The 14,103-nt window shown below is 42.0% G+C and overlaps 1 protein-coding gene and 2 non-coding genes across 5 annotated transcripts; 2 read left to right on the forward strand and 1 right to left on the reverse strand.

Moving 5' to 3' along the window:
* The first annotated feature begins 350 nt into the window (after positions 1-350).
* On the forward strand, positions 351-422 carry trnat-ugu (transfer RNA threonine (anticodon UGU)). Its single transcript has one exon. It is a non-coding gene; the product is annotated as a tRNA-Thr (tRNA).
* A 3,472-nt stretch (positions 423-3,894) lies between these two features.
* LOC128450427 (tumor necrosis factor alpha-induced protein 2) lies at positions 3,895-12,368 on the reverse strand. 3 transcript variants are annotated; one of them, XM_053433857.1, is made up of 13 exons: positions 12,210-12,308; positions 11,151-11,206; positions 9,388-9,660; positions 8,209-8,857; positions 7,566-7,677; positions 7,355-7,477; positions 7,082-7,176; positions 6,898-6,990; positions 6,678-6,804; positions 6,213-6,332; positions 5,900-6,055; positions 4,908-5,029; positions 3,895-4,443 (listed from the first exon to the last, which is right to left on the reverse strand). In XM_053433857.1, exons 1-13 carry the CDS (start codon positions 12,254-12,256, stop codon positions 4,296-4,298), a joined length of 2,121 nt encoding a protein of 706 aa, XP_053289832.1. In that variant the 5' UTR covers positions 12,257-12,308; the 3' UTR covers positions 3,895-4,295. The 3 variants fall into 3 exon arrangements, with proteins under 3 accessions (XP_053289832.1, XP_053289833.1, XP_053289834.1); XM_053433858.1 differs by lacking the exon at positions 11,151-11,206 and having other exon boundaries at positions 12,210-12,368; XM_053433859.1 differs by lacking the exons at positions 11,151-11,206; positions 12,210-12,308 and adding an exon at positions 10,440-10,507.
* A 1,375-nt stretch (positions 12,369-13,743) lies between these two features.
* LOC128451975 (small nucleolar RNA U3) lies at positions 13,744-13,951 on the forward strand. The gene has a single exon (XR_008340487.1). It is a non-coding gene; the product is annotated as a small nucleolar RNA U3 (small nucleolar RNA).
* Positions 13,952-14,103: the final 152 nt, after the last annotated feature.

Raw genomic sequence — 14,103 nt, forward strand, 5'->3', positions numbered from 1 at the left:
GAGGAACATCTACACAAATACACATATTCAGTTCATACACAGATGGTAATAGGGATTTTATGATTTTATGTTTATATACAAACACGTATTGTTACATGTCTGAGCTGCTCAGGGTGTTTAAGATCTGAGAAGTCGCAGAATTGTCTTCATCCTCCTCCTCTTCCTCCTCCTCTTCCTCCTGCCAGCAACCTGATCCTGGCTCCTGTAGCAAAAAGAAGAAAACAGGACCCAACAGTTGGTTATTAAAGAAATAAAACAATCAAATATATTCAATTATACAGTAAAGCAACCGTTTTGGTCACAATAGACTTTGATTTTATAGATTAAAACAGATTTTGTATACACACACAGGCTCCATAGCTCAGTGGTAGAGCACTGGTCTTGTAAACCAGGGGTCGTGAGTTCGATCCTCACTGGGGCCTGAAGGGTTAAACACCATTTATGAAAGGCGGTGGACTATTTGCAGAAATTTGGCCTATGGTTGGAAAAGTTTATTAGATCAATAACAATACTTGATTTAATGGTAGGTATTTTAATAGTTTCTGTCGTATAATTATGGTTAAGAGAAGGTTAAAGGTTAAAGAGGTTAAAGAGGTTAAAGAAATTGATTAATTAACTATCAGTTCAGCACTATATTTCTTACTATTGTTTCAAATATGTCTTTTTTTTGTGTTTTTCTTTCACAGGATCTAAAAAAGCCTTTTGACAAAGCCTGGAAGGACTACGAAACTGAAGAGTAAGAATCTAAACAACTTTTAGTGAATTTGTTAAAATAGTGTTCAGGAGTTCAATCCTAAAACTAATCCCTATCTGTGATGCCATGTGTCGAACTGAAATGTGCCGTTTGTGTCTTGTCTCTGTCCGACTTGTCTGGACTAACTCTCCCTCTCTAATCTCCCCCTGTGACTTACTGTCAACACATCCCATGAGCATTCCATTGAGCATGCACAGAACACACAACCTTTTATAGCACTTTCATATATTTTACAAGCTGCAGAGGACATTCTTTACTGAAAGGGTAATAATGCCTCTCGTCTCCGAACCGTTTGGATCGGACAGTGCAGACGTTGTACTGGCGTTCAGAACTCAGCCGGATGCTTTGTGACTGTTCCTCTTCGGCCCGACTTATTCTTTTGATTTGACTCTATATTTGACTCTATTGATGGGAAACTGAAGCCGCCAATAGAGTCCAGCAGTTGTCTGCCTGATCTGAAAAACCATCCGAACCTACCCTGTGCTGTCGCTCTTCTCTATCAGGGATCTCTCTGCTGTCTACTGTCGCTACACAGCAAGAGTTTATTTTCATATCACAGCCACAGAGAGATGAAATTGATTTGATTTCTGACTTTGCCTTTTTTGGTTTGCGTGCATCCGACACTCAAGTTCTCCAGATTGGAGATCATCTCACTTTAAATGCTGTCGAGTCAGCAGAAAGGATTATGTAAGGGAAATATAACGTGACCACAATATGATCATGTTTATTTCCCCTTTGATTGATCATGTCATGATTGAATCTCTAACGATGTGATTCGACGAGGTGAGGTTGATCATGCTGTTTCCTGTACTACTGAATGAATGAAATTGGCTTGATTTTGGCCTGAATTTCCCAGGATGCCTTGCACTCGTACTCATCTTGGCCCTGTGCTTTGCCCTGGAGGAAACGACTGAGTGGTTTATTGTTAGACGTGTTTCACCCTCGTTCTCTGAGGTCACAGAGGTCACAACCAGGTCGTCACTGTCGGGGTTAAACCCTGAAGCCAGAGTCACGTTATGAGTATATGTACTGAAGAAGAAGCTGCTTTAATCCAAGTGGGATGACTTTTCATAATATACAATATAAATTATGATTTAAAATGTTGTGAGGCAAATTTCTCTTTAAATTCTGCGGAACAGGACAAGAAATAAAGAGAATCTGCTGCTAACATGGATGAGTCAGCATTTTTTTATTCACAGTCTATGACGCCGACGCTAATGTTGCCCAGAATCAATGTTCTCATTTCCGACATGGTAATCAGGAGTTTCCCGAGGGGAGCGTTGACGGACGTGAACATGTGGCCTCAGGCAAAATGTGGTCGAGCTGAAATTTACAAGGAAACACTAACGTAAACCACATTGTTCAGATTTTTCAGGTTTGACTGTTGAGACTTTAGACTTTTTGCAGATTTCCTGGAAACTTGCGTGTGAATAAGTTGTATTTCTTCAGCGGTCTTATCGATCTCTCAAAGCTCCTCACAGTTCCAGTCGAGTTCACACCGGCTCCTGTTGATCACACACTCCTCAGGCTCTTGTCCAGTAACGTGTCCAGTGAAGACGATTTGTCTTTGTCAAATTTCATTAAATACGATCCGATAGTCGTCAAAAAAACATTTCACTCAAAACCAAAAATTATCAACCACATGGTGGCGCTGCGAGAAAACTTCAAAGGAGCCATAAGAGTCAGTAGGATTCAGCCTCTGGGGACCATGAATGTCTGACACAGCTTAAATCCTTTAAAACTATTCATCTTGCAAATTTCACCTTTATGGGACTAATAAAGGATTATTTAATCTTATCTTATTTGATCTCATCTCATATCATCTTATCTCATCTTAACTTATCTTATCTTATCTCATCTTAACTTATCTTATCTCATCTTATCTTATCTTATCTTATCTCATCTCATCTTATCTCATCTTGTCTCATTTTATCTTATCTAATCTCATTTTATCTTATCTTATCTTATCTTATCTCATCTTAACTTATCTCATCTCATCTCATCTCATCTTATCTTATCTCATCTTATCTTATCTCATCTTAACTTATCTTATCTCATCTTAACTTATCTTATCTCATCTTAACTTATCTTATCTTATCTCATCTTAACTTATCTTATCTCATCTTATCTCATCTCATCTTATCTCATCTTAACTTATCTTATCTCATCTTAACTTATCTTATCTTATCTCATCTTAACTTATCTTATCTCATCTTATCTCATCTCATCTTATCTCATCTTAACTTATCTTATCTCATCTTAACTTATCTTATCTTATCTCATCTCATCTTATCTCATCTTAACTTATCTTGTCTTAACTTATCTTATCTTATCTCATCTTAACTTATCTCATCTCATCTTATCTTATCTTATCTTATCTCATCTCACCTCATCAGTGATGTTTTTCCATTAAGCAGTTTCCAGTTAATGAACTGGTTTTTACGGCTGCAGTTCACTGACCCTCTGTCGCTCTCGCTCTCCAGAGGGGGGCTTGTAGCTGTGGCTCCGTCTTCCTGAGCAACATCCTTCCTCACACACACACACACACACACACACACACACACACACACACACACACACACACACACACACACACACACACACACACACACACACACACAAAGGAAAGACACAACGGGCTGACTGTAATTCTCGGCACACTCACTTCCTTCCCTTCACGCCTTAAAAACAAGAAACTTCAGACACATCGATTTCCGCTCCTTCACTAAAGAGCAATTATTTCCCAGAATTGTTCATGAATGATGTTGATGTTGACGCTGAGTGGAAGAACTCCTGTTGTTTGATCAGTGGTGTTACCTCTCCCCCGATGAAGAGTCAGTGATGAAGAACTGGAGCCATTACAAGCCTTGACCTCTGACCTTTGGGAAAAGCCACATTCTGGTTTTTGGCTGCAGGGACGATATCTTTCCCTGTGACTCCTCCTAAACTACATGCTCATGAATTTAACCCTTCACCTACTGTTTAGAGTAAATGTTGGTACATGGTTCTTAACGAGGCTTAACAAAAGGGATTTATTAACATAAATAACTGAAACACAACAGAGGATTATCAAAGGAATCAGTAATATCCAGGATGTATGATGTGTGGAATACTGTGATACTACTACAACCAAACCACACTGAGGTTTTACCCACTTTATTTTGAAGCTTAAATTATTTTAACACAATATTCTCTACGACACAAATCATGTACAAATATACACAAGAGCAATACACTTGATCTTGACCTATTTTCTGTAAACAAAATAAAATACACACAAACTGACCTGATGGGTTTTAGCAGTAAACAGCACCACGTTTGCAAAGTTGAGTTTGTACATTCATACAGTAACTACACTCAATAATACTTACACACAAACACTGAAGTTCATAATACTGGACATTAAATGAGAAATCCTGCTCATGTGCAGGTTGATAAATACAACGTGTGTTATTACTTTTTTACTATTATTGAGGTTCCATGCTCTAATGCTCAGTAAACACTTCCCTGTCCTCAGACGCTGCAGCTCACTTCCACTTCCTCACTTCACCTGAACTTTGGAGAAAAAGGACCGTGAGCCGGCGCCGCTGCTTTCTCTCAAAACGTCCGACAGAGTCAAATTGACCTTTCTCCTGTCGGCTTTGGTGATGTTGGTCTTGAGCTTGAGCAGAGCCACCACGTGTTTATCACTGTGGGCGAGGGGGGGGAGAAAAATCCACATTTAGCATCAAGGAAATTGGAAAAACGACAATTGAACCAAAGACTGAGACGCAGTTTTAACGTGTTATAGTGACTCAGGGCTAAAAGCATAGGACAAAAACAAGTAATACAGCAAATCAAACTCCACACACACAACTCTATGCACACAAACACGTCACAAACCAGCTCCCTCTCTGCTCTCATCGACTCTTAGAACAGGGCGAGCTTTGAACTCTTGATATCTTCCTGTGTGTCCTTCTTGGCTCAGTTCACTTTCTGCTCTCTGGTTTTATTTATCCTCCCCGTGCTGTCATGTAAACGACCCACATCCTCTGTCCATATTCGGTCACTTATACTTATTTATTTATTCACCATAAACAAACGAGGCCTCTGCATGTCTTTGTGAGATATGCATCATTTTTTGTTGTGTTAAAGTTAATGTGGGAAATGTTACCTCAGGTCAGGAAAGGCATTTCCCAGGGATGCTACTTGCATCTGGATGGCGGGAAGATCCTGGAGTTTTATCACTTCTGCAATCGTGGTGAGGATTTCCTTCAGCCAGTCTTCCTTTGAGCCCTGCCAAGACGGAGCAGTTACATTAGTGCCCGAGTTTCCCCAATCACCAATCAGCACATCTCGTGACCGAGGCCGGATTCTGATCCCGAGGGGCCACGGTGGAGGAGGATCCACTCTGGAGTTTCCCCTCGGTCACAGATGAGTCACTCGCTGCTCAGTCCAGTGAAGCTCGTTGTGAAATCAGAGGGAGGACATGTGTGATAAAACGCTTGGGCAGGAACCGAGTCTGCTAGTGACTGAGGACGTCTGTATTCTAGAGATGTTCATGTTTATAAGAGCGTCTGCTCATGTAGAATGTATCTGAAGACCACTCAACAGTTTCAGGATCTCTTCTCTGGAGACAAGACAAGAATGTCTGAGTGAGCTCCACCCGAAATGTTCCCCTAACTTTTCCTGCAGCCCTTCAGGAAAATGTCCAGAAAACGTCCCAGTGGCCGAGTGGGCGTTTCTGATATGTGACGGATTCAAAACTGGAAGAATACAAATATCTCAGGATGGAGAGGAGCAGCGATACTGCCGTGGTTCTGCCGTGACACCGGATATTTATGTTTGTCTGTGTATTTTCGTGCCTGCACCTGGAGAAACAATCACATTTTCTCCAAGTCTGATTCTCCGTCTCTCTCTGACGTGGATAGTTGTTGGTGTTTTGTAATCTATTGTGTTATCTTGTGTGTGTCAGGTTACAATAACTAATAGAAACAGAAACAGACCTTCCTCCTGTAACCACAATAATACAGAAGTAAGAGGTATCTGAACCAGATTTAGTTTGGTAAAAGCATTTCTAATTCATATTAGAAGCTCCGCTGATTTACTGGTGTCGGTCCACAGCACCTGCCCACATGCTTTTAGTTATTGAGGATGAATTCTCACCATTTCGATGAATATCTCGTGCAGACTGTGTGCGTTGTCTTTCACCATCATGCAGGCTCTATCCTGCTGGCTCTTGTCCTTCAGCTTGACTCCTCCCTTCAGGAGCCTCCTCACATATTCCACTGTCACCTCCTGATAAAACTGGCACATCAGCTCCTGGGATTAAAAAACAACACACACCATTATGTTAGTTTCATTTCTTAACTTTTTATTTGTAGAAAAATAGCCTATTTCTTATGCAAAGATTTATACTTCTCTATTCTTTATTGTTTTATTTTGAAGGGTAGAGTGTGTTCGATGCTTTGATCAGTACCTGGTGACAGGATTCCTTTGAACCCTGAAGCTCTTTGCTCTGCGTCTGGATGCTGTCCAGCAGCCTCTCAAACTCGGGCTTGTTCAGCCACTCACTGGTTCCCAGTTTGCGGTAATGTGGCTGCATGAGGAAGAAATATGATGCAATGACCAGTTAACACTTTCATCCAGAGCAGAGAAGAGTCAAAGTTACAATTACAAACATGGGAACTGGGTGAGTGCAAACTAATACACCTGTAAGGATCTGTGGTGCATATGTCGCATGGTGCTGCAATTCAATATTTATGTCTATTTATCTCTCTTGTGTTTGTTGCTTTGTGTATTTATGAAAATAGAAATACTCCAAATAGATAATAAAACTAATCTTATTCTCCCAAGATATAAATTATTCAGTGTTTCCATATGTGTGGTGCAAAAAACAGTGTATTTAGTGAGTGATGGAGAGTACATGTGTAAATAAGCTCACCTTGAGGACGTCGTGCACGGAGCTCAGTAAGTACGTCTGTGCAGATTCCTTCATGTCGCTCAGAACCTTCAGACAGTTTCTCCTGGCGTCCTCTTGGAACAGGTGACCATTCTTCTGGAGAACATTCCTGCAGATAGAACCCAGAAGCTACGTCAGCTCCCACTGAAACCTGCAGACGTGCCATCGATCAGGATTTTGATTTGAAGCCTCAGAAACGTACGTGAACTGTTGGACCCCCCCGAGGTTCGCCTTGATGACGGCTTTCCTGTTGCTTTGGTTCTTCTTCATGACTTCGTCCTGGAAGAGCTTGAAGCTGCAGGAGTTTGTGTTTGAAGGAGAACAGTTGATTTTCACCTCCACAGTCGTTTCATGATGTAAAGAGTGAAATGTCTTTGAAACGTTACCTCTTCATCAAAGTGTCCAGTTCACTCGTTATGCTCCGGGCCTTGTGCAGGTCTCCCACCACTTTCTCAGCTAGAGTCACCATCCCATTGATGAACTACAGAGGGAGGGAGAACACGATAAATAACAGCATCCTCCACATCCTTCTTAAGACTCCCAGAAGTGACCTGATGCCTCCCGGGTGGAGAATCACTGTGAGCGACCTCCGGGATGCACGATCATACAAATACTGATTATGATCATCTCAACATCATGCTGTCGTGTTGATGATGTACCTGAATGATGTCGTAGGACACAGGACTGTTGTAGCAGCCGTCCTCCATCTCCGGCTCCTCTCCGTCTTTCCACTTTTGTTTCTCTTGCTCCAGAACGCGGCGGATGTAAGTCGTCAGTTCGATCTGAAAACAAGACGACGTGTTACACAGTCTGAAAACACATTCTGATCCAGATCTGAGATTTCTCACCGACACTAGGAGCTCCTGTTACCTGTTTAGTGCTCAGGTATTGTTCTTCCAGAGGTTTCAGGTGCTCCTCAGACAGCAGCTTTCCCAGCGGCTCAACACTGATCTCCCCGACCAGCTCCGGCTTCAGAAAGAGTCTGACAGAGGAGGAGAAGTCACAGCTTTCACTCGTGATCTCTTTCTGTGAGTTTCACAATTTCAAACCCACCCCAGGCAATGACTTGTTTAAATATGAAAGCAAGCAAGAGAATGAACAGACACAGGAGTTAGGGATGGAAAAGGTCTCTTAAACTGGGACCAGGACAATCCAAAGGGTTTCTCCTCTGGGAAGCATGACTAAACTCATTAGATCAGTAGGTTAAATTTGAATAATTCTTTGGTACACGCGCAGGTTTTGTCTCAAATGTGATACTAGAAAAGAAAGGCATTAGAAAATGGTGGGCACCGACAACACTGGAGACCGTGAACACTTTGGTTTTATCAAAGAAGAATTGTGTGAAAAACAAAGAGCCATCAAAATGGCATCCTCCTTCTTGGATCTTGAATGTTTCTATGAAACTGAAATAAGCATTCAGATATTCTACTTTGGTAAAAGTAGTAAAACCACAATGTTGACTGTATCCTCAACGTGATAATTACTTCAAACACGAGTTGAATCCAGGACTCACCCTGGATAGTACTCGTTCACCCAGCGCAGGAGGAACGTACAGTCCTTTATCCCCAGACCGAAGTCTGCGAGCTTCTTGAGCCTGGAGCTGGTTTTTTGGTGGAAAATCCTGGCGTAGAAATCACAGATGTTCACATGTGCTGGGTAGCAGGTCTTCACCACACCCACCACCAGCTGCAGGTCGGCCAGCAGCTGCCGGCCCATGCTGCAGACGTCAGCCTCCACAGAGGACTGCTCCACCTGGTTGGCAGGAGGAGTCGAAGGATTGTCCATATGATCCTTCACCAAGCGGCGGACAGTTTTGTCGTGGAGCTCCATCCAGCCCCTGGCCCTCCAGCTGGGCGGGGTCCCATCCCTCTGCTTCCACAGCTGGTCCTGCTCGTCCTCCTGGTAAACGGCCTTCACAGCAGACCTCAGAGCCTCGGTGCTGACCCCCCCCGACTTGAGAGACAAACTCTGCTGTAGAGTCTCCAGGATGAGGCGCTCCAGGGCTTTATAGTCAGCAGCGAGACTGTTCACCTCCTCCTCGTGACCTTGAAGCCCCTCGGCCTCGGGGTTCTCACTGAATAGACGCTCCTCTCTCTCTATCAGCTGCTGGCTGGCCTCCCAGAAGCGGCTCTGTTCAAGGTTCTGCTCGAATTTGAGGATCGCTGGGAGAGAAGAGCAAAGACAAGGGCGCTTTTTAAACTAGGGCCGAGTTTAAGATGAAAATGATTTGTGTAAACCTCAGAGATGAACTGCAGATTAGGGCTGCAGCTAAAACATTCTGTAAATATTGCAGATATCACAAACTATGCAGGCCACCAAAACAACAGAGAGGTCCCGCTCCTGATGTAGATATGAAGTATTTTAATATAAACGGCCCATTCTAGGGTAAATAAAACAACAATTTGTACAATTTAGATGAAAAACACTAATGAAAATTTCACTAGAATGAATTTATATTCAATATTCAATTGATCCTTTCATCGTAATCATCTACACTGGACCTTTAAAAAGAAATGCAGCAGTAGTTGATTAATCGTATTAAACCTATTTGAGACCTTGTGTGTGGTATTTCAACATATTCAAGACTTTTTAAGGCTTAAAATACAGATGATTGAATATTAGACCCCACACAAACAATGTATAATATCAGATTGTGTGTATTAATATATGAGTATGAATTCAGCTGCTGTACCTGGTGTGGGAGGCCTCTCGGGGCCGCTGGGCAGGGGTTGGCTGTCGGGGCTGGTGATGTTACCGGGGATGTTGCCGGTGGTGTTGCCGCTCTCCTGACCTCCTGGCCGTCGGAACAACTTCTGGAACTTCCCGTTTAACCAGCCTCCTCTTCCTCCTCCTCCTCCTCCTCCCTCAGAACTCCCCCCCTGGCTGGGGAGGAAGTTGCCCTCTGACTGCGTGGAGCTCGACCGGGTCCGCATCCTGAAGCAAGTGAGGAAATTGGACCAGCAACCTGCAATTGAGTCAACGAGTCAGTGAGGACGAAAAACCAACAGTTCACGTTCGTCAGGAGAAATCAAGTTAGTGGAAAACAGGAGATTTCAGTGTTAGCTTCTTAGCTAATTAGCACTAGCTCACCGCATTAGCAAGCTAGAATATTCTTATTCAATTAGATTTTTCAACAACAATACATTTCTTGATGCTTTCCTACTTTTTAATGTTTTAAGTATCTCACAAGCTACATTTTAAAATGACCCTAAAGATATTTTCTTATATTTTAGATAGAAAAACAAACCTTAAAAGCTAGCTTTAGCTAAATAATTATAATTGCTGCTAACACAACTTCCTGTAATACTTGAGAAATAAAACTCCAACAAAATAGCATTTTTCCACCAAAGATGAAATGAATCATCAAGTTAAACAGAAACATACTTTAGAAGAGGAATATGTATTTCATTGAATTAAAGCACAACTTCAACATCCTCATCCCAGTTAACCACAAAGGAGTAGTGAAAAATACAATCGTAAAAAAGTCATATGATTCAAAGGAGAGAGTATCCCATGAATACAACAAAGTGAAAGTGCGGTACACAGCACATTGGACTTCAAGCTAATCATAATCAATAATCATGCAAATAGCTTTTAAAATCAGATGAATTAACAATAAGCAGCTCAGAGTGAATCTCACACAGTCATTACAAACACGAAGTCACAGGAACACACATGATCATTCGGTTCGGACACGCAGATAAAACATGTTTGTGTCTGAGCTTGTCGGGAGGAGCTACTCACCCTGGTCCTGCTGCTCTGTGAGCTGCTCTACAGCTGCTCTGCATTATAAAGGCAACAAGCTCCTCCTGCTATGTGACTGATGGTTCCAGGGAGGGGGAACACACACTCACACACACACACACACACACACACACACACACACAGAGAGAGAGAGAGAGAGAGAGAGAGGGAGCTGGTCTTTTTTTAGACACACCAGCACTGAAGCAATGCTGGACACTCTCTCACTCTGTTGTTTTTACTGTGTCTTGAAATTTCCATTACAGACACATTCGTTGTGCCTGTAGAGGAATCTTTAGCGCCACCAACAGGTCAAAGGTTCCACTTGTCAAATAGTAATTGATGACAGGATACCTCGGAACACAATGCCCAACTTCCTGCCAGAGATATGTGTTTGGAGGTTTTCTATGTTTGGAGAACTGTTCATTTGTGCAGCACTTTATGGATTTTAACTGTCCACGTGTTCTCAGTTGGTCATTAAATGATCTTTAAAACATCTGTGGGTTAAATTCCCATTTGAATTGATCATTTACTGTCATTTAACATCAAGGAAAACCAGCAAATCCTCTGCTTTGAATAGTTCCGTTTTGAAAGATGAAGATGAAAACAGCTGTTGACTGTCGATCGTGACGTTTCTCTCTGTTCTTACAACATCAAACAAATAACTAAATCCAAACCTATAGGGAAAAAAATGAACACAAACATTGGAACTACCTGAGAAAAGAAATGCTGTTGTGTATTTTGATCCTTCTGTCTGGTCCATGGCCCATCTGCTAACATGGAGAGGACACAGTTTATCACCACCACGTTTCTGTTTGAAAAATCATCCACTCCGCTTCAGATTCGTCTTCCGTCCACACAGCTCCAGAGTCAGAGAGACGCTCGATCGGCTGTTTTCGGTCACAAACAAAGCCGTTGCTGATTCTCGAAGCTCAGATCCGATGAATCTTCTCCCTCAGTAAACAACCAGCAGTCATGTTCCAACAAGCTGCCGTGTGTCTTTGTGTGTTGAGGCCGAGGGAATAATAGCTTCCATCCCTTACAAGTAAAAGCAGAATAGCAACTTGTCACTGTAACACCCCCCCCCCCCCCGCACGAATCCACCAATCAAGACCCGGTTTCATTCCCAGCTTCCGCAGGGTGACCTCAACCAGACCAGACCGGAACTGCAGTGGGAGCCTGTCACATTCACGTGAGCTGACCGATAAGGCGTTCTGTTGCTTATCTTATCTCACACTGGGGTGGGGGGGGGAGTTCCATTTTCCCAAATTATTTCCATCCATTGTTGAGCTGCTGCTCCCCTTCCCTTTCATTTCCGTCTTCTCCTTTCAATAATACGTATAGACTCCGGAGGCAGTGTATTAGACCCACCTGAACAAAGCTCATACAGGCCTGTGATAGATCCTTCTTCGCTATGATAATTTTAAGGATGTGGTTTTGCGGTGTTGCTAACTGACCATATCAATCGTGATGAAGGGAGGTGTCACTCAAGAACTGATCCATAAAGAAGTGTTATACAGACGAGGTGATGTTCTCTGGTAACTCAGTGAAGAAGTTTAAAATCAGATAACGTGTATTATTCATGACAATCGAATAATACGATCTTGCAGCACAATTTCCCACTAAACTTATAGTTCTGTTCAGTAACCACAGCTCTTGTCTGGTCCAGATTACATCAGCTTGTTTGTTACCAGCCCAGGATCAAACTGTGTATTACTGTCAGAATATAAACTGGACCTTAAATCCCTGCAGCCTGTAGATAACTTAGTTTACCTGTTTGATGCTGTGTTGACTCTTTGTAGGATCTTCTGGGGAAACATCTGCGACACATCCTGAAGGCTGCAAAACTCACAGGTGACAACTCTTGTGTCTCTGCAGCAGGTCGACCCGACACTGAGAAGATATTTGTGGTAATGCAAATGACAGGATGTTATTTAAATCATGAACGCATGCGTTGCTTTCCGTTCGTGCACCTGCACATTTCCTCTTATGGGCAGACACATGAGAAAACCTGAACTGTTGCGTAGCTTCTCATCCTGTGGTTCAGGCTTTATTTTAGAAATCATGTGACTTCACCTTCTGCATGAGGACAAAATCTATTGATAATTAATTGATTTTCCAAATTTAATTAACTGCTAATTTAAATAATAAGTCTTGAATGGTGAAATTGTATGTTAAAGTTTTTACTTCACTAGAAAACAGATAAGTTCAAGGCAAGTCCAGGTTTTGATTCTTTTCTCCTGAACAATTCCTTGTATTTTCACGACCTTCTCCCTTTGAGGAAACCGTTATAACCACTGCTCGGCTTCTTCAGGAGACGTGTCAGGACTGAAACATGTGACTGAGAGTCGCCAGGAGACGTTTTGCATCTAAAAACTAGAAGATGGTGGAAGATTTTAATCATTTTATAGCCCTGATATTTAAAGATATTACATTTCTTTCTAGTTGGTCTTAAATAGGCTTTGATTTAACTCGGTGGTGTGATGAACTTTGCAGAGAAGACCTGTCTGGTTATTGTTCTGTTACATATTTACATTTTGAAAACATTCATATTTCGCGTTTATTGTTTGTCTGGAGTTAAGATGCCGTTTGGCCTGAACTTCATATTTCTACACTTGATGATATTTCACTTTTTAAAAACTCAGAACAAAACTATAGGGTGTGTCACATGATGGAGTTTCCCTTTTCAGAGGCCTGTCCAAACCTGCTTCTAGGCTTCATTATCTTTTTAATTGCCGTACACAGATTAAACAGACAGTCTGTGTATTTGAAGACTGATGAGATATATTTGTGTATATCATGCCCCTCACATTTCCTGGAAGCATATTTAGATATGTATTTATTTAACCAAGCAGCTGTTTTCCTGTCTCGGTTCACAACAGAGGAAGTGACTCATGTTTCAATCTTTTCTGACTGCATTTCTTTCCATAATGACCCAATCACTGTTTGCCAATGGGACAAAGTATATGTAAACACTGTGTTTACCCCACCATCCAATTGTAAAGTGAAAGTATGAGAACATCCCCTGCTCAAACTTGCATCAGTGCAAGTGATAGACAGAAGGTGTCCGGGGAAACAGAAACTTCACAGCAACCACAGGTTCAGCAAGTGGAAACATGTTACTGAGAATAAGGTGTTTATTATGCACTGCAGATGGTTTCAGTTTTATTGAGGGCAGGTGACGTTTTTTTTGTCGGTTATGATGCTCTGATTAGAGGAGGTTTGTCTCTCTGGACCACAGCAGCTCACCAGGAGTAAAGGTTCACGTCTGTAGATATAAGACTCAGAGAAACATGCAGAACAAACCAAGACTATACTTTCAGGGATCATTTCTATAGTTGTTGACTTGAGAAATGTGTTTCTAAAGAGTTTGGTCTCGCTGCCCACGATGAAGAGTGAAGATGTTTCCTTCAGAGCAGGAATCTGGTGGAAGAGACTCTTGGTTTTCTCCACTGTTGATGATTGTTCAGTGTTTCTGGTTGAGTCACTGGAGGAGGAAACATGTTCTGAGTGGTTCTGATACAGATGTTTAAAATACAAGGTTCCTTAATGTTCACTTAAAGCTTCAGTCCAGAACTAAATGTAGTAACATAAAGGTTTGAGGTTCATAGGTATCAGTAATTAGTTTTGCTGTTAGCAGAACCTTTATTCTGAAATTGATACCCTA

This window comes from Pleuronectes platessa, chromosome 11 (genome assembly GCF_947347685.1).
Source record: "Pleuronectes platessa chromosome 11, fPlePla1.1, whole genome shotgun sequence".
In the NCBI taxonomy this organism is placed as follows: Eukaryota; Metazoa; Chordata; class Actinopteri; order Pleuronectiformes; family Pleuronectidae; genus Pleuronectes; species Pleuronectes platessa.